General features: G+C 44.0%; 1 protein-coding gene across 2 annotated transcripts; it reads right to left on the bottom strand.

The window, feature by feature from the left end:
- Positions 1-237: 237 nt before the first annotated feature.
- Positions 238-25,283, bottom strand: slc25a12 (solute carrier family 25 member 12). 2 transcript variants are annotated; one of them, XM_080834657.1, is made up of 18 exons: positions 25,260-25,283; positions 25,131-25,191; positions 24,434-24,487; positions 21,330-21,475; positions 19,883-19,998; positions 19,181-19,320; positions 17,511-17,657; positions 17,208-17,346; positions 16,644-16,737; positions 15,609-15,693; positions 14,002-14,086; positions 12,478-12,636; positions 12,112-12,245; positions 2,700-2,840; positions 2,434-2,572; positions 2,056-2,214; positions 1,704-1,794; positions 238-1,319 (listed from the first exon to the last, which is right to left on the bottom strand). In XM_080834657.1, exons 4-18 carry the CDS (start codon positions 21,437-21,439, stop codon positions 1,079-1,081), a joined length of 1,980 nt encoding a protein of 659 aa, XP_080690783.1. In that variant the 5' UTR covers positions 21,440-21,475; positions 24,434-24,487; positions 25,131-25,191; positions 25,260-25,283; the 3' UTR covers positions 238-1,078. The 2 variants fall into 2 exon arrangements, with proteins under 2 accessions (XP_080690783.1, XP_080690784.1); XM_080834658.1 differs by lacking the exons at positions 25,131-25,191; positions 25,260-25,283 and adding an exon at positions 24,741-24,773.
- Positions 25,284-25,662: the final 379 nt, after the last annotated feature.

The raw sequence follows: 25,662 nt of genomic DNA, 5'->3' as shown, positions 1-25,662 counted from the left end.
ATGCATTCCACACAAACACATTCCAGACATAAAATTACAAACAAACACACACACACATACATAACTGATGCACATGTGGTTTTTGAAATGTGCATTTAAAAAATGGATATGAAGTGACCAAGTCCAGTATTCCAGAACGTTTTTTGTACTTCTGTTTGTTGCACCGCCCGGTCTCTTTCTCTTAGAAAGACTTTTATATCACCCTGTAACAAACCTTTCACCTTAACCCACTCTTGCTCAATTCAAACACAATGATTTATTTCAATAAAATACAAGAATGAAATACATTTATAATATGTCCTAATCATTATTACATTTATTTCGTCTTCTTTTTTTAAAGTTTCTCATTGATCGATGAAACACATCTGGGAAACCGTCAGTGCATCATTCTGTGAGATTGCCTTGTTTTTTAAATTTTGTATCTTTCTTTAGAGACGTGCTTGTGGAGGAGTGGGGAGGATGAGGAGAGAGAGAAAGACACACAGACACAAACGCGCTAGCACACACACACACACACACACACACACACACACACACACCTCTCTTCTCGGAATAAAGGTCACGGAGGTCATCCCTCCTTGCCTCAGCCCTCCTACCTGTTTTTCACCTCTCTCTTTCTCTCTCTCCTCTTCTCCTCCTCTGTGTCTCTGTACAGATGTACACTATGTACAGGAAATGAAAGTGTGCAACTATGCAAAATAGGAAAGAAAAGGAAAATGAAAAACAAAAATCCCAGATAAAACCAAAATGTGTGCACTCAAACTGCTGCAGTAGCCACAAATCAGAAACCATTATTCATAACACTAATTCATGACGTAATCATTCAGAGAGGCAGATGTCTGTGAGTGACCGCTGGAGTCACCAGGTCGGACCCCGTCAGTGGAGGAACTCCAGGGACAAAAAAGGGGGGAGGAGATGAGCGAGGAATAAAATCATGATTCATCTCAGAGGAAGTGGATGGAGAAACAATAAGAGATGGAGTGAAGTGGCAGCGGGCTGGGAGACAGAGAGCATGCAGCCATTGGTCAAGAGTAGGCTTTCCGCCGTCGGGAGGTGGATGGGGTGGGGCAGCTAGTCTCTAAGAGGAGGAGGAAGGGGTGTCGGCGGGGGGAGGAGGAGGGCTCTCGCTCTTCGGCGGCTCGGGGTGGTATAGGGAGACGACCCCAGAGGACTTGAACTTGGGCAGGTGAAGGCCGAACTTGTTCTCCACGCCGGCAAAGGTGGCGGCGGCCAGGCGGTAACCGCCGACGTGCTCTGAGGACACGGGCGGAAGCTCTGGGATACGGGACTTGGGAGTGGGCTCTGTGCCGGCTGGACGTCTAGAAAGAGATATACAAAAAATGAATTTAGAAAGGAGACGCAGAAAGCACATGAACGCAAATTAGTCAAGAGTGTGTGGACTCAAACGCATCGTACATCATTTAGATATTCAAGATTTAAAGCCCCGGCAAACTTCAGATGCTTCAGAGCCATGCTTAGTGCACTGCTGCTGAGGCTGACATGTGTTTTTTGCTGCCTCAGCCTAGGTAAGTTGAAATGGCTTACAGTGAGGAGAGATGGTGAAAGTGAAAAATACTCTCCTAGGGTCAGAATTTGCTAGACAGCACACATTTTTGAACATGCAGGCAATGGAAACACTGAATCCAAAGCATACCAATTATAATAATGATCTGTCTTATGGTTGCTACGGTAATGATACTCACTGTCCGCCAAAGTCGACGTAGAACCACTGCTGGAGGAGCTCGTAGGTCACCAGGGTAACGCCGAACTGAGGGGAGGAGCGGCACACTCGAGCTGGAGACAAATGGAGGGAGGGAAGGTCAAGCGTGTTACTACGCCTGTATGCGAGTATATGTCTATTTACATGTATTCATTTTGCAGGCACTTTTCTCCAAAGTGACTTCCATCATTTTCATCAGTGGTCTCCGTGGTATTTGAACCCAGGATGTTGGTGGTGTTAGCACCTTGTTCTACCAGCTGCTCTTCCAGTTGAACCACAGGAACACACAGCATTTTCCCAGATTTTGAGTGAGGTGCGCGTGCGTGTACACTCACCTCCAGCTCCCTTCCACAGTGCTTTGAAGCCCTCCTCCTGCATGATCTTGCGGAAGCAGTCGATCACACCGGTGTATGACGTCTGACCCGCACGCGCGGCCACCTGAAGTCGTGTCTTTATGACGTCAGCGGGTGTGACCAGCGAGGCCGCAGGGATACCTGAGAAACAAGAGCTCACGGGGTAAGAACATTGTGCCACGTGTGTGTGTGTGTGTGTTCGTGTCCATCCAGTCACTGTGTTTGTGTGTGATCTCTGTGAGCAGGGGCCCTGGACATACTACAGCTCAACCATCATCAACATTTGTCATAAATGAGGAGAACCCAAGTCTCTGGCCTCGGCCCAATTGATTGGCTAGCGGGAGGAGTTGCTATGCCTACCAGCGATGGCACCAGCGGTGAGGAGCTGGAGGGCTCCCAGATGGCCATTCTCGTCAGCAAACTGCTTCTTCATGTGGGCGTACGCTGGGAAGTAGATGGCCGAGAAGGGGACGTCTCTCAAGAAACAAGCCTTTGCACCCTGCAGAGAACACACACACACACACATCAGTCCAACATACTTAGAATTAGACGTATGCACTTACATTTGTGCGTGCGTGCACACAAACGCGCACACACACACACACACACCTCCAAAACTAACCCACCTTGTAGAGGCCGAAGAAGCCAAGGTCCTTGACCACACTGAGCGCGCTCACACGTGGCCCTGTGGTGATCTCCCCGGCAACCTGAAGACGGATCTTGACAATCTCCAGGGGGTTGGTGAAGATCACCTGAGACCCACCGGCCTACAGGCAGAGAAGCAATACACAGCATTACTGCCAGGTATGAGGCAACAAACAGGGACACACACACACACACCCACACCCACACACACACACACACACACACCCCATCTCCACGTTAGTGAGCATGACCTGGATTCATCCACCGATTACAAGAATAATTATCAACATCATCATCTTATCAAATGTGTGTTTGAGGAGACAGACTGTGAAAGGAGGTCTGAGGCCCATCTCTCCTCATATGTGTGTTTCAGTTAATATGGAATGAAGCGAGCTCCGGGGAGGTGCACATGTAGCACAGTAACCTTTGTGCTAGCGAGGGGGACTGGACTGATCATTTCATAGTAGTTCTAGTAAATTAGAGTAATTATACATTCTAGTAAACGGCTGGTGTAAGGAGAGAGGGGGGTGGGGAGAAAAAGACAGAGAGACTGAGACAGCATGATGATGGAAACAAAAGTCATGAGCAAACAGATGGGGGGATGGAGGAAGAGACGGCACGAAAGACAGAACCACACTGAAAGAGAAGGAATATGACAGAGAGTAGAGAGACCGGCTATGGCCTGAAGCATCCGACCCCGGCATCAGCACTTTGACCCCTCACCTTTGACTCAAGTACACCTCATCACCCCTGTCTAGCCCTCTGCACCCATCCCTCACTTCCTCCACTTCTCCATTCACCATCCCTTCCTCTCCCTCTATTTGCTATTTCTGTCTTTCACTCGTCATCCCTCTTTAAGTCGCCCAAACAGAGGTGGAGTTTGTCATTCGTTTCCTAATGATTCATCCTCATCAGTAAGATCCTGTATAACAAACCCAGTTCAGTACTAATGTGGTGAGGTCAGAGCCATGGTCGTGTTGAGTTGGTCTGTGGTTCCTTTTTGATTTAAAGGCCTAGTGGTATTTCATCTATATGGCAAGTGCCATAAAATGAACATAAATGAGTACTTTAGAGAGAAAATAATGACACACACACACACACACACACACACACACACACACACACACACACACACTCCCCCTTAGGCTAAGGCAGAGAAGAGGAGACGAACATTCGTTTATCTGTTGGTCTGTGGTCTTCCCTTTATCTTTACGAGGCATCTTGTTGGGTCAGGGAGACAACGGGATGCTAATGGTTTAGTGCTGGCCTTTCAGGAATGGTTCTCGTTACTCGAGTATGACTGGAAGTACGCAACGTCAACTGGAGATATGAGGTATAAGTCTTTGATGAAAAGGCTGCCTGTGTTATGAGCGCCCTGGTATCATCAAGCATAGATAGATAAATAGATAGATAGAATAATTTATGGATCCCTAAAGGGAAATGGCAGTATTGCAGCAACTCACATAAATCACAAAACAAACACACATAACTTACACAAACACGCATAACTTACACAAACACACAGAACACACTAATCTTACACAAAAACCGACACTGGGGTAGGTAAAACAGCACAGTATTAACAGATGTATACATACACACAAACTGATGTAGCTCTATCTGTGCAAATGAAATGTAGAATGTGCATCATGCATTACCCAGACCTGCCAACATTGGAAAATGTGTTTGAGTACCACCCCGGTGCGGCGCGGCGCGGCAAGATTTTGTGGCCTTCATTTTATTAGTTATAATGCTGTTGTTGCATGATTGAACCAATCGACGACATTCTGAGCTAATAAATAATGCAGTTCTGAACCACTTTAGAAGGCCTAATGAAATAAAATAAAAAGACTGTGATAACAGTTATAAGTGATAACTGTGACAACTAATTTGTAGCCTGGGATGTTATTTCACTCTAGGCTCCTTAGGAACTTCTCACACAATGGTCATGTTGTATTTTTTCCCTACCTCATACCTATCAAGTGTCATGATTCATCATTCTTTTTTCTCCCCACGTCTGATGTTCGAATGCAAGCCCAATTACATGTGATACCAGGACTAGACAACTGCTAAGACCAAATGATGGCGCTGTGTTTGCTTCTTTATTATTTAATTAAATTCTAGTCAGTGGAAGCGTTTTTTTAGGCTATTACAGACATCCCAACCTGCAAAAAGTCATTTCAGGGAGGTATTCCCCCCCCCCCCCCCCAGGCCTACGTATTACTGTTGTGGTCCCTAAAAGTTATAAAAGCATAATATCATTCTATAGGCTATAGCCCTATGCAATTCTTTGTTAATTATGTTTAAATATGTAGATTACTTTTACTATTTATTTATTATATGCAGCTAATACTATCCTATTTATGTTAACTGCTTTTATTTGTATTCCATTGCAACTTTAAACAAGTTTAAGGAGCTTGTTGTTTTCATGTAGCCCTGGCAACTAGCTGGCATGAATAATATGTAGTGCTGTAGCGACGCGTCGATGACGTCGACGCGTCGATTTCAAAATTACGTCGACGCCATATTTTTACGTCGACGCTTCGGCACATACACGTGGTTGACCCAAACAGAAACAAACATTGCGCAAGGACTGAGAGAGCAGAAACCCAGGGAATTGCTTGGCGCCATTAGTTGATATTGGCGATCTAACGTAGTGAATCATGATACATACTATAAGCTGACCAACACCATGACTTAGCTCTCTGTGCCGTTTGTTCATGCTTAGTTGCCGTGTTCTGCAGCCGTAAGTTAACTTAACTGACACACTAGTAGCTAGCTAACGTTAACTACTAGCACCCAAGCACGAACAAACTGCACGGAGAGCTATAGTTTGCTAGCACCACCGAAGTGCGCAGAGCTCAAGCTACACAACACACTGAACAAACGTTAAATTAATGTAACCAACGTTACTTATTGTCCCCTTCACGAGAGACAATGGGGTGCGTTTCTATCTCCATTCTCAAACGTCTCGTATTTAACGTTTGTTCAGTGTGTTGTGTAGCTTGAGCTCTGCGCACTTCGGTGGTGCTAGCTAACTATCTTCTTAGCTCTCCGTGCAGTTTGTTCGTGCGGCAGCGGCTAGACAGCTGTGTCAGTTTAGTAAACGTTAACTTACGGCTGCAGAACACGCCAACCAAGCACCAACAAACGGCACAGAGAGCTAACTCATGCTGTGGTCATTTACGAGTCAAACACATAACATTAGACTAACGTTGGCCAGCTTATAGTATGTATCATGATTCACTACCACGTTAGATCGCCAATGTCAACTAATGCAGCCAAGCAACGTCCAGGACAGGGCTGCACATAAGGTGGTGCGCAGTGCTCATCAATGAATGAATGTTTTTATAAGCACTGAAAACATTTAAATTAATGAGCACCACATCCAAATGTGATAGGGCTCATTTGAGTACCAAACATTTTTACTGTGAACTCTAGATAAACATGAAATGCATTGTTGGACTTTTGCTGTGCAAAACGGTGCTCATTAAAGTATATTATTAAGATTTTTTGGGGTATTTATTTGAGATACATTATGGGTTTAATCGAGCAACAGAAAAATAATCGTTAGACTAATCGTCCAATTAGTCGTTAGATTAGTCGACTATTCGATAAAATAATCGCCAGATTAATCGTTTTGAAAATAATCGTTTACCCCCAGCCCTAATAATATGCACATGAAATTAAACTTTTTTGGGGGCACTCTCCCTGTGCCATGGTGCCCCTGTTCCTAGATACACTGAACTGATTGATTCGGTTCGGGAAAAGAGATAAAAGGCCGCCCACACTGAAAATTGATTGGTTGACTTACCGAAACAGGCCAATCAGGATGCTCCTGAGGCACACACGCACACTGACTCACACACGCACAGTCTCCAGGTCCCTCTCTCTCTCTGTCGTGCGCGCTCTACACAGATGCTAACATGGTTTGGAGCACGTCGCTCGCTCTAGATTCCGGAAGATTTTAAGTCATTTGCGGGCAATCAGGGAGTGGTTATCAATATGCGGGAGACTCCCGGAACTTCCGGGAGACTTTGGATGTCTGCTATTATCATTAGCCTATTATTATTATTAGAAACATATAGCCTTTTACACTGTGGCCTGACAACAGCTGTGCGTAAGCATGTGTGGACACTGTACGTAGAAGACTGCCGCGGACCTCTAGCATGAACTTAACAGATAGGCCTATGATTTTCTGATAATATGCATCTTACTGTGTTCGTTACCTGTTGCTCCTTGGTGACTGATGTCAATAATGACATTGCACACTGTGCAGAAAGCATGGTGGGGATGTGTCTGAAAAGAACGGAGGCATGGCCATCTCTCCCGGTAACTATCTATGATTTTTTGCGATCTTTTTATTTTATCCGGTGGTTCTGCCATGGTAACATACTACAAGAGTTTGTCTAAAATAAGTAGTTTGAAAAAACACAAAAAGCGTAAAGTCAAACCATTTCTAACACAGCCAAGACACCATTTTAAATCGATGGCGAACACGAAAACCACATGGTTAACATCGTTGGGCTACATTTTTATAAATACATTTTTAACGTCTTATCTCTACATTAGTCGTTAGTTTACCTTAAGTGATTTTTTTAATGTCCTCACTTGAAGAATTGGCCAGATGTGGTCGGGAAGGGAGAATTAGGTAAGTATTCATGAATGAAAAATCGCTAACTGACACCTAAACAGCGGTTGATTCCTCTGACCCAGTGCCGCCGCTCCCATAACGCGCACTACGCGCTGCGCGTAGGGCCCAAGTCCTGAGGGGGGCCACCAAAATAGGCAACTTTAAAAAAAAAAAATCATCATAGTTATAATAATAATAATAATAATGCCGATATAATTTCAGTATAGTAATATAAGTCACCTTTTAGCCATGCATATCACAAAACAGGCAGAACAAGAGATATATTTAATTGCTAAAAAAAAAAGTTACGATGGTCCCCCCCCCCCCCCCCCCTCCCCAACAAATACACATGCAACATCCCAAGCTCGCGGTGGTTGCCCTGTCTAAAGTGGCCAGGCGAACCTGACAGCGAACTTGACAGGACTCTAAATAACTTTTCGGAATGGCCTCGAAAAGACAGCATGAGTCAGGGGCAGAAAAAAGGAAGAAGAAGAAACAGCGAGATTAATCCTTGGCATCACAATCAGGTAAGTCCATGTTTAATCATTGTAAAATACAGGAAATGTGCTGCTAATTGAATGGTTAGCCTATGCACACCTCGAACTAGCTGACGTTATTGCTAATGTTAGCACACTCAAATATGTTATAACTTAGGTGCAAGAAGGGTTGCCAACTGTCCCGAATTGTCCGGGACATCCCGAATTATGATTTTGATTTGTCCCGTCAGCGTCAGGGACAGCTGCAGTTCCGTATTCCAATCACAGCCTTTTTTATTTGTATCCGTGAAAAGAGAAAAATATGACAGTTTAGTGTCTGTGCACTGGAGACAAGCGGCTCTCGACTACACTCTCCACAACAAGCATTTGCAACGCCAACACGAAAAGGTGAAACTTTTAGCGATCTAAGTATCTTAAATCACGATTAAATTGGAAGCTTGCACATTGTTGTTTTCATATTTCGTATCAGAATTCTTTACACATGATGAACTGGTGTTAATATATGTGAATATGAACTCATGAACATGATCTCGTTCATACGAAGTTTTCTCAAGCAACCATTATAATTGTAGAAATTAAATCGAGGAGAGACTATAACATTAGCTAGATAACTATCTTTAATTTCATGCAAACGGAAATCTTACATTTAGATCGTTAAGGGTATTAAAAGTTCCCTTAGCTAGCTAGCTAGCTAGCATAGCACCTAGATAACCATTGCAACCAGGAGTCTAAAGGCTAAACAGGTCTAATGCTATTTCAACGAAAACAACATGAAATTTGAGAGAAACTTGTAACGATTGTCTTGACTATTATTATGAACAATACATCCAAGCAAGTACAGTAGTTGTTTTGCCAAAATAACACTGAATTTAATAGGTTTATGGTATGGCTAATGAAACCTTGCAATTTCCATTATTGTTGGTCAGCTGTTGGCGCGTGTGCGCACCTGGAAGAAAGTGTCCCTCATTTGGGGTTTAGGAAGTTGGCAACCCTAGGTGCAAGCTAAATTGAGATTTTACTGTTAAACATTATGCATTTTACCAGTAGGCCTAACTAGCCTATGTTCAGTATAGCTCTAGCAGATAGTGAAAGACATGTAGGTACGTATGTGTATCTGTTTAGTGCGTGTATTTATGTTTAGGATCTATATTGCAAATTGTGCAATATGTTTATCTAGTAGGTCTACTATTATTTGTCTTTCATAGGTATATCGTTTGTTAAGTTCTTATTGTTAAGTTATGTTATGTTATATCACGTGGAGTACTTATATATTATGCCTTGTAATGTTATGGTAGTGTGGTACGGTGTCCTGTCCTAAGAATTTCAGTGCCCAGTCTGACTCTGTTGTTCTGTGCATCTGACAATAAAAGACTTGAACTGACGCCAGCTAAATGTTACTTTACTTTACATTCTATTATGCTATTATATTAGATTACATTTATCAAATAGTTGATCAATAAAGGGGGAGAGCACCTTAGTTTTAAATGTTTATAATTCTTAATTCTTATAATTCTTAAGATTCTTTGTTTGAATATTTTTGGCTCTTTCTATACTGATCCTTTTTCGTTGTATTTCTAAATTATTGCAGGGTCTATGCTGAAATATGTGCAAGTGGGAGCACGTGACCAAGAAGGATGCAGAGGAGGAGCAACCGTCTTGCAGGTCTGTAGACACCACCACACCAAGCCAAGATGATGAACAACCCTCAACCAGCATTTTAAGAACAGATCCGCAGAGAACCACCACCTCTGAAAGCACAAGTGTCATTGAGAGTCCATCAGTAGGTGACAATGTAGAGACCTGTGTGCCCCCTCCAACTGATCCTGCTCTTTGGCCGCCACATATTTTAGATGCGCATCGCGTTGAAATGGTACGAAGAGGTCCATTTAAAATCCCATCAGTATGTATGTTTTGGCTGTTCTGTGTACTGTGTTTACAAAGTAGCAAATTACAAATTTAACTTTTGCATTTTAATAAAATGTTAAACTGGCAAAAAACAATTTTTTTTTTCGGGGGGGGGGGGGGGGGGGGGCAATAAAGGAGTTATGCTTAGGGCCCCAAAATAGCTAGCAGCGGCACTGCTCTGACCGCAGAGTAACCTAGTATTCTCTGATTTCGATGGTCATACAGGGAATAGTAACGATAGTAACGGCAGGGGGTCTGTGATTGGTTAAACTCCTCTTCTGCTTCTTGATCTGCTGCAGCTGCCTATGTACGCATTGGTGACTCGAGACAGACTGTGAAGTTTGAACCCGTTGAAAACCGGCAATGCATTATTGAGCGTTATGCGTTCTAAAAAAAAAAAAGATATATATATATTTTTTTGGTTATGCGTACTTTTAGACCATCAACTCGTACCAGCGTACTTTGATGTCAAAATGCGTGCCAGGTACGCAAAATACGTACATGTTGGCAGGTCTGCATTACCACTCAGAGGATAAGCCTCCTCTCCTGACACAGAGGGGAGGCAATATATATTGCTGTTGAGGAGGGCAGGAATACCTTCCCGTAGCGGTCTTTATTACAGTGGAGTTGAAGGAGCCTCCAACTGAGAAACACACTGCTGTCTGATCAGTAGATCGTGCAGAGGATGTGAAGTGTTGTCCATTATGTTGAGCAGTTTGTGCAACATCCTTCTCTCAACAACCAACACTAGGGGCTCCAGAACATTCTCCAGCACAGAGCCTGCTTTAGCTTTAGCAAGTTCACTTGATAGCATCACTGGCGCTGATGCTGCAAAAAAAATTGCACTTGCAGCAACAACAGACTGGTAAAAGATACGCAACATCTTTCTGCACACACTGAAGGACCTAAGCTTCCTCAATAAGTAGAGTCTGCTCTGTCCCTTCCTGGAGACTCAGTGTTACCATTTCCAGTCCAGTCTGTTATCAAGGTGAACACACAGGTATCTGTAGCCCTCCACCTCTTCTCCAAAATGAAATGGCGTTCAGCTTAGGCCTGGTCCTCTTAAGCTGTGTATCTGCACAACTCTAGTGTCACAATAACCCAAAACAGAGGCACTGATGGCATTACAGGATTCCAACAGAAACTGGATATAACGTCTTTATAATCATTTCAGTATTAATATGGTGGATTTAAAGCCCCATGATTGTGTTGGGTTAATTAGTAGTTCCCTTTTCACATGAAGGCTGTGTGTGTTATAATGAGTGACCTGTTATCATCAGAGGTCTACAGTCTCAATGACCCATGACTAATGGCAGGAGAGGATCAGAAGAACAACAGAAATAAGTTACTATGACGGAAGCTGACTAGGACAAAGCATCCGCCCTGTTTGTAATGACGCTGCATAAAAGAGCTACTGCTACTGTTCTGCAGGTTGGTGAGCACCAGGCTTGGTGGGGCTGACTGCAAGATTGAGTTGATTTCTTGACAGGGAAAGACCGTCCTCTTGTAGCCATGTTTCCCCTCTGAGGGACTGCAACGTGCTGTTAGTGTGTTTGTTTATTTTCGAGATGTTTGTGCTTATGACTTTTGTTTATGTTTATACATCTCCTCCGCAATGCCATGGTGCAATTTTAGTCGTCGCCTTCTTCTCCGTCCACAGATAAAGGGAAGGAATAGAGTCTTGAGTAAACCAAATGTGGCTGCGCTGGCCTAGAGCACGCCACCAATCAAAACCCTGGCAGGGGTCGCAACCTCAGCCCCGCTAGCCCCCCCCTACCCAGGCCCACTACACACCCCTAAAAAAGGTCAAACTGCAGCCCTGTGGGGGGCGTTACCATGGCGACACGGCCCCTGCAGCCAGTGGTCAGAGACCACATGTGAAGGGAAGCCCCGCGGGCCAAAATTAGCGGCGGGTAAAAATAGGCCCGGTGGAAGGAGGAGAGCTCACTTTTAAAAATGGACCATAATTATGGGGTACCAGAATGGGCCGCCCATTTAAGACGAGGGGGGCTCCCACTCTCTCTCTCACACCCACACACACAAGCATCACAAGTACAAAGACACACACTCACCCCTCCCCCAAGCACACACACAAACAACAAAAACACACACACAAACAGAAACATTTGCCACACGTAAGTATACTCTCACGCCACAGAAACTTGCAAAATGACTCCTACACACAAACTTCTTCTTACTCCTACACAAATGGCGACCATAAAATAAAACATACAGACACAAAACACACAGGCTAAACATACATTTCCATGAAGGCAGACACATAGACAGACAAACATACAATACCAAAAAGATACAACTCTGACACCTCGCACACATCATAAGCTCTTGAATACTCACACAGCCACCAGCTAGGATCTCAGCAGGTAAGGCGATGGAACCGTCTTTTTTCTGGAACTTGCCACGGACAAAGTCATTCATCGTCAGTTTGATGGCCTTCTCTGGAGCCACACCAAGGAGCTGGGGCACAAGGCCTGGCAACACACGCACGCACATAAACACACACAAACCCAGTTTAAGACAGCATTCACACATTTGCTACATCACATAGACTGCAAAAATAGCTTCAGACAGTAGATGGCAGTGTTGGTCTTCCACGTCTAGTCTTTGGCAGTCAGTCAGGCACAGTAAACACACACAGACACTCACACACACAGAGACACGCCAAAACCGATAAAAAAACAAACACACGAGTGGGCAGTGTACCTCGGTAGAAGCCAAAGGCGCCCTCGTAGCGGAGCACCTTCTTGGCGCAGTCGAAGCTGTTCTTGTACATGAGCTCGCCCACGAAGGAGCCGGTGGAACGCTGGTTCTGCATGCGAGTCTTGACCAGGTCAATGGGGTACACCGCCGTCGCCCCCGTGGCTGATCACACACACACACACACACACACACACACACACACACACACACACAGTTAGAAAACCTACACACATACACTTAATGCACATACATACACACAGTTAACACACACTCATCCAGTCGCACATCAAATATGAACAAAGTAGTAAACAGACACAAGCCATGTAAGAACATAAAAATAAACACAATTAAGACTTTATCCAGGTACATAACTATGCACACAAACAAACACACACACACACACACACACACAATATAACACATATTATATGCACAACAGTATTCAGAAGCCTCAGAAAACCATCTGAATTCAGGCCGTTCTGGGCGTGCGCCGGCATCAAAGCCGTGTCTCGGCCGGGGATGTAATATCAGTGAGATTGTGGATATGGAGATTCAGACATCAAATGCCCCGCAGATCACAGGCACAGGCACCGTGTTTAAAGTCATTACAGTGGCAGACAGGAGACAAGAAGTAGGAGGGGGAAATGTGAGCTTTCATAAGAAAAAGAAAGGAAGAGGGGGACAAAACCCTGAACGGCGGCAGGCCTATACTTTAGTATGACTGCTAAGTGTCTGTCCCGTGACGCCAGGTTTGCAGGCTGCCATTCAAGCGTGTTTTTGGAGGGTTTCTTTACTTTGATCGATGGCGATGGGGAGCTTCTACGGGAAATATTTACATAACCGTCATCTGCATGAGCTCTCCAAGAACAAAAAAAGGTGTACACACACACGCTCTCTCTCAAACCCTAGAAAAAAGTTATCTGGCGCGCCTCAAGACAACCACTGGAAAGCGGAACTTACAACATCATAAAGGGTTCCATCATATGAAGAGTTGTTCATGAGTTGAACTTTGTGGGAGCTATTGAGTTTCGCAAGCACCCTTTTCACCACTGCAGAATCATATCATCTGATGAAACATTGCCCATGGAGGCATCTGACTTCTATATAAATCGTTTGTCTTTTGAACAACTCATGAAGAACCTTTTTTTCCAGCGAGTGCAGCTGACACTGGAGTGGCTGTGATGGCACTCCTCACTGGCATCAGTGCATAATGCTAACGGGATTACACTTTTGTTTTCTCAAAACATGCTCAGGACTTGGCAGAGACTGCATAGATTACACAGTGCCAACAGAGATAAGTGGCAGGAGAAGCAGAGAACAGACTCCACACACAGATTACTACACACGGGTACACACTGACTCCATCTAGAAAACCCAAGAGAAGAGACTATTGGGATTATTGGATAAAACTAAGTGGAGATTGTAGTGACTGCTACTGAGAAGGGGGGGGGGGGGGGGGTAAAGAGTGGGGTAAAGAGTGGGGTAAAGAGTGGGGCAAATGTGTGGGGCAAATGTGTGGGGCATTACCTCCAGCAATGGAGCCCAGGAAGAACTTATACGCTGACTCCCCAGCCTGCAAATACACCGGCCGTGAGGCGCCCGCCTGTGACTGCTACAGAGAGAGAGAGAGAAAAAAGAGGGGAAGGAGTGGAGAACAGAGGTACAGATAAGGAGATAAATAGGGAAGGAGGGAGGGACACAGGTACAGATAGAGAGATAAATAGGGAAGGAGGGAGGGACACAGGTACAGATAGAGAGATAAATAGGGAAGGAGGGAGGGACACAGGTACAGATAGAGAGATAAATAGGGAAGGAGGGAGGGACACAGGTACAGATAGAGAGATAAATAGGGAAGGAGGGAGGGACACAGGTACAGATAGAGAGAAAGAATGTTTGGAGAGAGGAATAGGAAAGAGCAGAAAGTAGAATACAGACGTAGAGGGGGACACACACATAAAAGAGGGAAAAAAACAGCATGAATGAAAAAGAGCAGATATGAGGGAACAAAGAGGAGAGAGGTGAATAGAGAGAAAGAGAGAGGTGAATAGAGAGAGGTGAATAGAGAGAGAGAGAGAGAGAGAGAAAAAAGTAAACAGAAACATATTGTAGCTGGCCATAGCAGCATGACACTTTTAGGCAGTGGTCATTTACTGTACAAGTGTGTGTCAATCAATAGAGCCCATTACACACACACACACACACACACACACACACACACACACACACACACACACACACACACACACACACACACACACACACACACACACACACACACACACACACACACACACACACACACACACACACACACACACACACACACACACACACACACACACACACACAATTATTGTTGGGGGCTCAGAAAGCTGGTTATTGGATTCTGAGAAAATGCTCTTTTACAGCCGGGGATAATTACAGCTGAGGTCAGTTCGGTCTTCCCAAGTGGGGAAAGTGCCCCAATCTCACACAATTACAGCACAGCACACAGGACGTACCGACATTAGGGGTGTGCAAAAATATAGTATTTTTTCCTCGATTAATAATAGTTTGAAATTGACGATTCGATGTGTGAAATGTATGGACCAAACTTCTGGTTCTCTTATCGTTTTCCACAACTGTTGCATTCAAGATAATCCTTTGCACTTTTCTTTTGTGATTTTCACCATTAGTGTTTCCTTCAGAGCTTATAAACATGTCTCCGTTTATGGAAAGCTGCTATATAGTATTACATATCTCATTCCTATTGATATCAAGGCAGAATCAAACCAAATAGAATTGAATCTTTAGCTTGTGAATCGCAATTGAAACAAATCAGGGCATCTGTGCCAACACCCAGTCCGCATTCAACATGTCAAAGAACTGCCTATACCCCAGCTTCTATGACACATGTATGCTTGGGGAGGTGTACTTGTCATACATGTATAGGTGTGTGTGTGTAGGTGGCAAAGTCAAACTGAACATTTGACACCGCTGGTATGAACATGAAGTATGGTGTGTACTTGTATCTCTCTGTACATGATGTCCCACATATGATATCGAACTTAAGCAAGAAAACAGAGAACCCCCACATCACTCACACACACACACACACACACACACACACACACACACACACACACACACCTTACCTGTCTTTGGACCTCAGCCAGATTGTAAGGCAGTGCCCCCTCCTCCTGTGGCGATATCCTCTCGATGTCTGCCAGGTTCAGTCGCCTAGACACATGACACACTCACTGTAAACTTTGGTTGCCATGACAACACTTAACGAAACACTAAGCTAGGTGGACGGTTTCTCACAGCTGACAAAAAAACAAAACTAAATGTGTGCGTGTGTGTTTGCGTGTGCATGTGCCTGTGTTTGTTTGTGTGTGTGTGTGTGGGTTCTATTTTACTGGGGACTTTAACTGGCTCTGGCAAACACCACAGACAAACAGTGCAAAGAGAGGGCCAAGAGCACCAATACTTCAGAGAACCCTCTAGAAAGAGAGACGGGAACTTGAGAAAGTGGCAAGACAGAAAGGCCAAGACAGACAGGGAAAAAAAATAAAAATTGGGCAGAGAAAAAGAAAACGGTACAACATGTAAGAGATGGAGCAGAGGAGAAAGAGAAAAATAAAAGAGGAGGGAGCGGTGTATGCAGTGTGAAACAGTCACAATGAATCCTGACCACCTTTCATACTACAATGCGGAGTTGTAAAGTTTACCCATGAAACTGTCCAAAAAAGACCAGAAGCCCCAATACAGCCAAAAATAAAGCAATAAAATGGATTGAAATGTGTTCAGCTGGTGTCTTTCTTGGCTTCAAACGAGTGTCAATGAACGTCACTGAACTTTATATTTGAGAATGCTTTTACTAACACAGCAAAGCAAAATAAATAAATAAATAAAAACAAGGAGAGTTTGATTTACTTTTTCTGCTGGGGATACATCCAATTTAACTACAAACATGGTTCAAATGTACCCCCAAAGTGAAAAGTCTGATACAAATGCATAAGGCAATGAAACATTTCATATCCAATAAACATGACACAATTATGTCCATTGAGAAAATATGCGTGTTCTATGGGGCTGCTGATGAGCTTCCAACATCTGACACATTAACAAGTAAGAGAGGACCTTTTTTGACTCTTAAGAAGCATCAGCCAATAGGAGAAAATACCAACCCAGTTTGGGAGTGAAGGCCAGACAGCTGGTACAGGATGTCGATCTCCATGGGAGTGATCTGGCCAAACTTATTAGCAGCATGAACAAACTCCTCTGCACAGACAAACAAACATACAAGAGTCATACGACTAACAGAATTGGGTATAATTGTGAATAATTACATTGTAAAATAAAAATGGTACATATAATAACTACATAATTACATGACTACTACAATTAATGATCATATTATTAATAGTTATCCCAAACACATTCTGTGTTATACTCTTTGCTGTTTCCTGCATGAGCATGCATATGGGTTTGATGTTATGGGTTTGTTGATATGGGGTTTGGTTCTTGCATGTCTCATTAGTGAGTTGTCACTGTGCTTAACACTGTCTCGGTACGTATGGTATGTGTGTATGTGTTTACATTTTGTCTAGCTAGTCTTTCTGTGGTTTCTCACTGTGATGGTGATGAGAACACCCATTTGTGTGTGTATGGAATGGTGAGTAGTGCATCCCTGCCTACCTGTGCCTTGTCAGGGCACACTGACGACTGTGTGTTTGTGACGGTGTAAATACCTTTGGTGAGTAGCGTGTCCTTGCGGTTGCCTGCCACAGTGCTGTAGATCTTGCGAATGAGCTCCATGTTGTTGAGTAGGGAGTTGAAGGCGTTGAAGTAAGAGAAGCTAACCATGTGAGAGGTACCGCCCCCTGCAGCCTGGGGGGACCAAACACAACCAGAAGATACAATCTCATACTGCTACACACAGAAAGGGCACAGTAATCCAGCAAGAACAGGTGGTACTTCTGTCTCAGGTGACTGTGATGCAAAATAACCAAATGAGGAGGAAGAACACAACCTATTCAACCCCCCGCACTCACCGACACCAGGTTCTCCTCCACGAAAGGGGTAAGCATGTGGTGCCTGATGGTGACCATGATGTCACTGAAGTCCATGGCCGAGATGATTCCGCTCTTGGCCTTGTCCTTCTGTGCAAACGCCTGCCGCGCATGCTCCAGCTGCAGCTCCTACGGCAAGGACAAACGGACAAACTTCAGGGTAAAAAAGGGCACGCCACAAACACACGTACACGACAAATTGTGAAAAAGACGTGGCAGACTTGAGCACACTTTTGTATCCTGTTCTTTTGTCCTGATTTCTCTCTACACTCCCTCTTACTTGGCTGTCCTGCTTGACCACATCCCGTCTGTAATTGAGATTCTGTTCTCACAAGTGCCAAGTTACAACCCTTACAGAACAACTTTACAAAACTCAAATAAAGTCGTCACACATATATACACACTATTGCCCATACATAGTGCTTTGTGTGCCTTTACAAGTGCCCTCTAGTTCAAGGACAGCATAATATATACTTTTACAAAATACAAATAATGGGAAACAAGTCCTATGACTAATGCCCTGCTCCAGCAGCTGAGCGGCAGGATTACATGAGATCTTTCCTCAGAGGGAGAAGAATCAGAGCTGTCTTTTTTAACCAACACTTGGCCCTGTTTAGTCCTCTTTAGTGTCTCTCCAATCAATGAACATTCCCCTTTGTTCTATGCACACAACACACTTGGCTATGGATTCCGTTCAGGATTACCAAACCTCTTTTATGACAGACACTGCTGCCCCCTGTTAATAATGCCTTTGCTACAATGTAGGCAGCCATGCCTCATGTTAGCACACTAGAACACAACACCCCCCACCCCGCGACCGCCTTCACATCATCACTTGTTTATATGGTTATCCTTCCCCTTCCTAAAAGAAACACCCCCCACCCCCAATCAAAGCCATAGGCCATGTAACATGATCCCTTTCCTGGCACACAAACAGGAAACAGGTGCATGCCGACCAATCAGACATGATTAGAGATGACAAGCGAGCAATCAGGAGAGAGGTAGGGGGGTCAGGGCTGCTGTCACAGCCAATGAGATTCTCTGAGAAATCCAAGTACTAGAATTCAGACACATCCAACATTTATCTGTGTATGGGAGTATGTATGCTTTATGGACGTATATTTGGTCTATGGCTGTCTGCATTTATACATTACAGATTGATTCCTACATGTTTGTGTCAGCCCATGAAATCTATGTGTGTGTATGAGTGTGCACTAGAGTGAGAGAGGGGGAGAAAGAGAGAGAGTGGTAAACAGAGAGAGATAGAGAGGTAGAGAGAGAGAGAGAGAGAGAGAGGAGCAAGTCAGAGAAAGAGAGAGGTAGAGAGAGACATAGAAAGAGGAGCAAGTGAGAGCAAGTGAGAGAGAGAGAGAAAGGAGAGTGAGAGAGAAAGATTATTTGATAGAAGTCTGCAAACACTTAGCTTACCTATTTTAATTTGGAATTGTGTGAACCCCAAGTATTTGAGGGATTTGGTGAAAGCCCTGACCAAACTCTGTGTGTGTGTGTGTGTGTGTGTGTGTGTGTGTGTGTGTGTGTGTGTGTGTGTGTGTGTGTGTGTGTGTGTGTGTGTGTGTGTGTGTGTGTGTGTGTGTGTGTGTGTGTGTGTATGTGTGTGTGTGTGTGTGTGTGTTAACTGTTTCAAAGCTTACCTGCAGGAACTGGGTGAACTCCAGGTAGGTGAGTCGTTTCTTGCGGTCATTGCCGAAGTGCAGGTGGACGAACTCACACTCCCAGTTGAAAGGGATGTGATGGTGCACCGTTGTCTGGCTAAAGATGTCGCGCACATTGTCTACACGTGCAGAGGGAAAAGCACACTCAGTGAGACGGGGGGAGAGAGAGAGCGAGAGCGAGAGACAGATGTAACGCACATTGTCTACGCGTACAGAGGGAAAAGCACACTCAGTGAGACGGACACGATCCAACAGTCTGCTTTATTCTACAGTTGTTGGTGCTTGATTCTCATGACTACCCATAAGAGAGAGAGAGAGAGAAAGAAAAGGTGTGTGAGAAAAAGAGAGAAAATCTGTGTGTACAAGAGAGAAAGGGAGAGAGAGAATACATCTAAGTGTGTGTGTGTGTGTGTGTGTGTGTGTGTGTGTGTGTGTGTGTGTGTGTGTGACCAAGGAAGGGGTCAAGGGTCCCCCACCTAACCACCTGCTTTGTGTGTGTGTGTGTGTGTGTGTGTGTGTGTGTGTGTGTAACCTCACAGTTTAGCTTGTAATCCAAAATCACCTCAACAATTTAACAATTGTGTCATAACAACAACCATCACTTAAGCCCAAGAAAACCTGTTTGACTTAAAGTCAACGCACGCATGCTCACACATGCACACACATACACACATCCCTTACCAAAAGAGATATCTCCAGTGCCAGTCTTGTCAAAGAGCTGGAAGGCCACTATGAAGAGAGCGTCTGGCACACATAGCACAGACTCAAAGGCCAAGAACTCCGGAAAAGAAATGAGCCTGTGGTAGAGAGAGAGAGAAAGAGAGAGAGAGATATGTAAGCTAAGACACACAAACACACACTCATTCCATCTTGTAAATAAATACACAAAATATGAGTTTTATATTGGCACACAACATTTCTGGGCAATTAACTTTCCCTGTCCCAATCCCCATCTCCCAGCCCACTATTTTGCTGATGTCATGCTTAACAAAAAATTATAGCATAAGCCTAAACACAAACAAAACCCCCAAGATTCCTCAGATTCTTCATTGGCTGATCTTTTTTAGTCATATTTATCAGATTTCCAGATCTATCCTACAAAAGAAAGCTTCACTTACAGCAGCCTTAAGTGAAATAGTCTGGGCTGGTTTGTAGAGAATCTACCAGTTAAAATCAGGACCCTACCACCCTCACAGAAAGCACCCTCAGACGCGCAAAACATTGCCTTCATACCACGTCCAAACACATACATGCATATAATCCTCTCACTTGTATCAAAAAGGATGTATCTGAAAATACCAGAGAATTTGGTCTAAGGTAATAGACTGCGTACATACAGTTTGTTGCAGTGACTGGGGGTTAATCTGACCTAAAATATCATGTTACATGTCCTGTGATTCAACCAACAGGTCTTAGTGGTGGTCATTAAATTCTAGCAAAAATGTGAGTTTGCACAAATGTCTCATTATTTGGCCAACATTAGCCTGAGCCTTTGAAGAGTGCCCCACAGTCCATTTCACACTTGACCGGAGGTCACATCAAAACCAGTGGGAATGGAGCCAATATGGCGCCCGTTTGCTTTAGTGACCACCACACATGGCCTACATAAAATGCACACGCATAACATCCCCATGTGTGTGGGGGTGGGTGGGGGTTATGTGTCCTACATACTGGCAGTACATTTTAAATTCAATAATTTAAACAATTAACAATTTGGACTCGAAATAATTCAATCAATCAATAGATTATATTTTATCTCAAAATAACTGCTACAAGAGCATGTATTTTATTACTCTGAAGTGTTAGTTTGTATTACACCAACTTCATAAAGGAAGGGTAGGCACTCAGGAGGGGGACGACTACTGTAAAGGGCCATAATGATAAAGACTCTGTGTCTTATCTCCCACTCTGTGTCTTATCTAATCACAGCCAGGACATTGGAAGGAGCTTGACTGAGGAGCACAATAATCATATCTGTTCATGTGGAGACTAATAACTGCCATTAAATTTGATAATACAGAGCATGTGAGCATGTGTCATATGGAGTGTCTGTCTGAGTGAGTGTGAGACTGAGTGAGTGTATGTGTGTGGGCGTGCGTGCAAGTCTGCGTGTATGAGTGTACCTCACCCGTCTTTGGTAGTGTCGGCCACACCAGCGATGAGCTGCACAGTTTTGGGGTTGTGATGGACCTGTGTGTGAAGGCCGAGGTACTTCTGCACAAAGTCCACCGGGGTCATAAACCGCTCACCATCCTTGTCCAACACGCTTGCATGCTACAATGGAGAGGACACACACACACACACACACACACACACACACACACACACACACACACACACACAAAATAATCACTATCTGTAACACATGAAGACACTTTAACCCTTCACTCACTACAATGCATGTCATTTTCAATTCACACGTTCACTCATTCAGTTCCACCTAATGAGTCATTAACACACTCATAAACCGTTTCCTGCTATGAGAGCGTGCGTGTGTGTGTGTGTGTGTTTCTGTTTGTGTGTGTGAGTGACCACTATCAGCATGAGCTGCACCATGTGCACAGCTGATAGACAAATGCACATACCTATGCAAGTATCAGAAACCATTACTGATAACTAGGAACTCAAGGAAATAAATCTGTTGAAAGACTGTTGACTCCTTCCAAAACAAATAAAATATTCATGCACACAATCACTTACACACACACACACACACACGCTAAACAGCTTGGCACATTACCCCTCCTTAAGAAAAACGCTTTCATGGAATCAGCATCCTTCCAGTTGAGGGGTTTGAAAGTATGTGTTTGTTTGTGTTTGTGTGTGTGTGTACACTTGAGGGCCAGGGGATGAACAACAACACAGAACACGTGTTAGCCACAAAGGTCACTGTGCCATGGCTAAAACTAGTACTGTCCAAAGGGCATCACAGTGGCACACTTCACAGTGGCACACAGACAAAACAATAAACAGGTGAAAGCAGCACACCATTGAGCATCACCAAAGCTTGGTTACAAACTTACTTGGCCAATAAACACGATTCTGATTCTGATTTAACCCAGTGATGTCAGACATCACCCCCTAAATCAACATTACAACACTAAAACAACTAATTGTATAAGATTGGTAGGCTAAATTACCTGTCCAGCACAAACTTCAGTGTCACGCTGAAAATGTGTCCCTCATCAGCAATTTCCATCTGGGAAAGGCCATGTTTATCCTTGTTTTCTGCCGTCGCCTGTCGGTTCTGCTTCATGTTGTCTCTTATTTGACAAACGAGAATTCAGACTTGCTTTTTCTTGCGCTAAATAATAAGTATGATCCTCCAGTTACAGGTGATTACACGCTAATAAAAACATAATTATGAATACTGTATTCCATTTCCGCTAATAGAACCCCCTAAATCCTACACACTGCGCATTTAAAGAGACAAACATGTAGAGGTTAGATATGTGTTAGGCGAACACTGTTAGCTGACCTTACTGACTTCATGGATGAAGTTATATTGTTTGTGTCTGGTTTTTGAGAATTCAGATTGCTCAGAGCGTGTTGATGACCCACCCCACAAACACGCGCTCACTAATGGTAGCTCTCACTCCTAAGAATTAATCCTGGCTCAGGTCTTAACCCTTAACCCTTTTGCCTATGGGGAGAAACTGGAGCTTACTTTTGTGTAATGGTAGGTCATTATCAGAGAAAAAGATTAGCATTCTCTCACATGAGCACGGCTTGGACTGTGTGTGACGTATGTGTGTGTATGTGTTGGTTGTTTTAAGCCCTGTTAGGCTCTAAGGTGTAGGCTTAGCACAGAAATCAGAAGTGAAAGCTGCTATTCCATGGTCAAGCATCCCAATGTTGGTGCTATGAAACATATAAGCTACACGATCACATAACCATTCTTCCTAGACCCGCGAGTATTTAGACATGAACATTGTAACCTTCTGCGGTAATCTCTTTAAAGCAGTGGTACCCAAATGTTACTGGTAGATTAAATTAAATTGACAGTGTTAACTGTTCAAATGTAGAAAGAATGTTCAAGAAAAGCTATGCAAAAGCTGATAGGTATCTGGCTATAACAGGTAATAGGCTATAAAAGCATCTCAATCGTTGCACGGTGGTGTTTGGGGCCCTTTATTTCTCTCTGTCAAAGGGGGGCCTACCATGAAAGAGCTGTGAACCAGAATGCCACCTCTCACACACACACACACACACACACACACACACACACACACACACACACACACACACACACACACACACACACACACACACACACACACACACACACACACACACACACACACACACACACACACACACACACACACACACACACACCCACACCCACACCCACACCCCTTCCGTGTGTTTGAACAGTGTCATAATTTACACTTTTCCGCACAGTTTCCCTAAACAGATAAACAGTGAAAGTCAATGCCTTGTCTGACAAAACTCAATGTTTACTCTTTACAAACTGTTTGTTTACACATCCTATAATTTACCAAACCTTTTGCCAATCTCTCTCCATTCTCCCGAGATAGCAAGACCAGACTGGGAGGAAATGACAGCCTGACTAGTGTCATAAAAGGCAACATACTTACAAAATTCCAGTCAGGCATATAAGAATAACCTCTAAAACATGGAACACGCATAGCCTGCAATATCCATGCATGCCTCAAAATGCATGAACACACACACAAAAACACAATGCACTCAGTCACATGAACAGCACAACTGCCATATATGACCTCTCTTTTTCGGTCACACACACACACAAAAACCAGTAGTGAGCTCACATCCAAAGCCTTCTTTGTGGCATTCCTGGCAAACAACACAATGAAACCACATTGCGCCATGCGCAGGCACACACAGACACACTCATGGAGGTCTTCCTCAACCACATGAAACTGGAAAGAGTGAAGGCGATATGGGTTAATAGGGGTATCCCTAAGATCTAACATTAACCAATTTAATGCTTTATTTTAGTACAGTGACAACACTTATGGACATACACTAGTTTTTGAGCAGCTACCCACTGAAGCTACCCAAAATATTTGCACTCCTCCAGAACTACAAACTCAAAAAAGTGGATTTGAAATCTTGACGCACAACCAAGTAATCTAATAACAAGATCAAGGACTCATAACATTCCCATGAAGAACACAAAGACTCACACCGGTGATGTGGCGTAATTTTGTCTTTCTAGCCCGCTACAAAGTCACAGTTTCTTACCTTTTGAAAGATGACCTTCAATTCGTTCGGGTCGGCCCGTTTGGTTGACTGCACCTGCAAATATATGAACGGGACGTCAAAACAGTATACTGAGCTGAGTAACTAGATAACACGGCCCGTGCCGCCAGCTGGTAACCATTAATCCTCTTGACATGTTCATAAAATTTAATGACATGGTGACACATCACACACAAGACTCGCTCACTGTAAACTGAAGCAGCGAATAGTTAGCAAGCAAGCTCTGCTCGACATTACAGTAATTGTGCGGTTAACATAGTTACAGTTTCAAGCAAGAACACAGTTTTACCCCGATGTTTACTCCCATGCTGTAAGTCAAGAAGCTTGGTATGCAGCTTTGTAACAGGTCCTTACTCCTCCGAGGTTAACCCAGGTAACATGCACAGAACCTGTCTAACTGTATAGCCAACAGATCAAGCTACTGAGCTACACATCACAAGCACTCACATCAACAAAGCAGACCAGTTTAGCTGGCTGTACTAGACATAATCACAGAGACAGCCACTACAATACCACGATAACAGGAGGATGCCGAGGGTAGTAACTATTATCTAATCTGGATAAGCGCAGAACATTACTAGCCACGGCAGTCACAAGGCTAGTTATATTCATTGAAGGCCAAACAGAGGCCAGTCGGGAGCGCTATGATGCTCGTGCGGGAGCGTGCGGTACCGCTCACCTTCCGAAAAACCTATTCAACCACACCCGCCAGCCCTACCATCTTTCCCCTCACTCGCTACCTTAAACAGAAAGACAAGTAAACATCATTATATACAGTTTCTGGAAAGTGTAGTATTGCCGAAGTCACCTTGACCGCCATGCTTCTTCTGACGTCACGGACACTGGCGCAGGCGCTCGCGTTGCTGTAGTCGTCGCGTGATTCCGGAGGCGCGCAGCAGCATTTGCAAGGAGTTTGATTGACGCGGGGGTGTAAGATGGTCTACATTGTTAGCCGTTTTCATGACTAATGAACATGAACTGCAATGAGTTGTCGGCACGGAAACGGACTGGTCGTCCTGGGCGTCTCTCTGTGGCTGATGCAAGGGAGGACATTCCTTGCATCTTCCATTCCAGTTTGGTGACTACATCAAGCTGCTGCTTCGATGTTTAGAGAGAGAGAGAGAGAGAACAAGGCTGTCTTGGGAACAAGCTTTACTTTTTGATCACGAGCTACTGTATGACTTGATATGGACGGCTTATTTAACCTACAA

The sequence above is a fragment of the Sprattus sprattus genome, assembly GCF_963457725.1.
Source record: "Sprattus sprattus genome assembly, chromosome: 3".
NCBI lineage: Eukaryota > Metazoa > Chordata > Actinopteri > Clupeiformes > Clupeidae > Sprattus > Sprattus sprattus.
This window is presented reverse-complemented; position numbering and strand designations above follow the sequence as displayed.

Coding starts and splice junctions, on each gene's coding strand:
- slc25a12 (XM_080834658.1), bottom strand. Junction 17,347..17,510: donor TGGAGGAGAACCTGGTGTCG/GTGAGTGCGGGG, acceptor TGGTCCCCCCAG/GCTGCAGGGGGCGGTACCTC. Junction 14,087..15,608: donor TGGCTGAGGTCCAAAGACAG/GTAAGGTGTGTG, acceptor CTCTCTCTGTAG/CAGTCACAGGCGGGCGCCTC.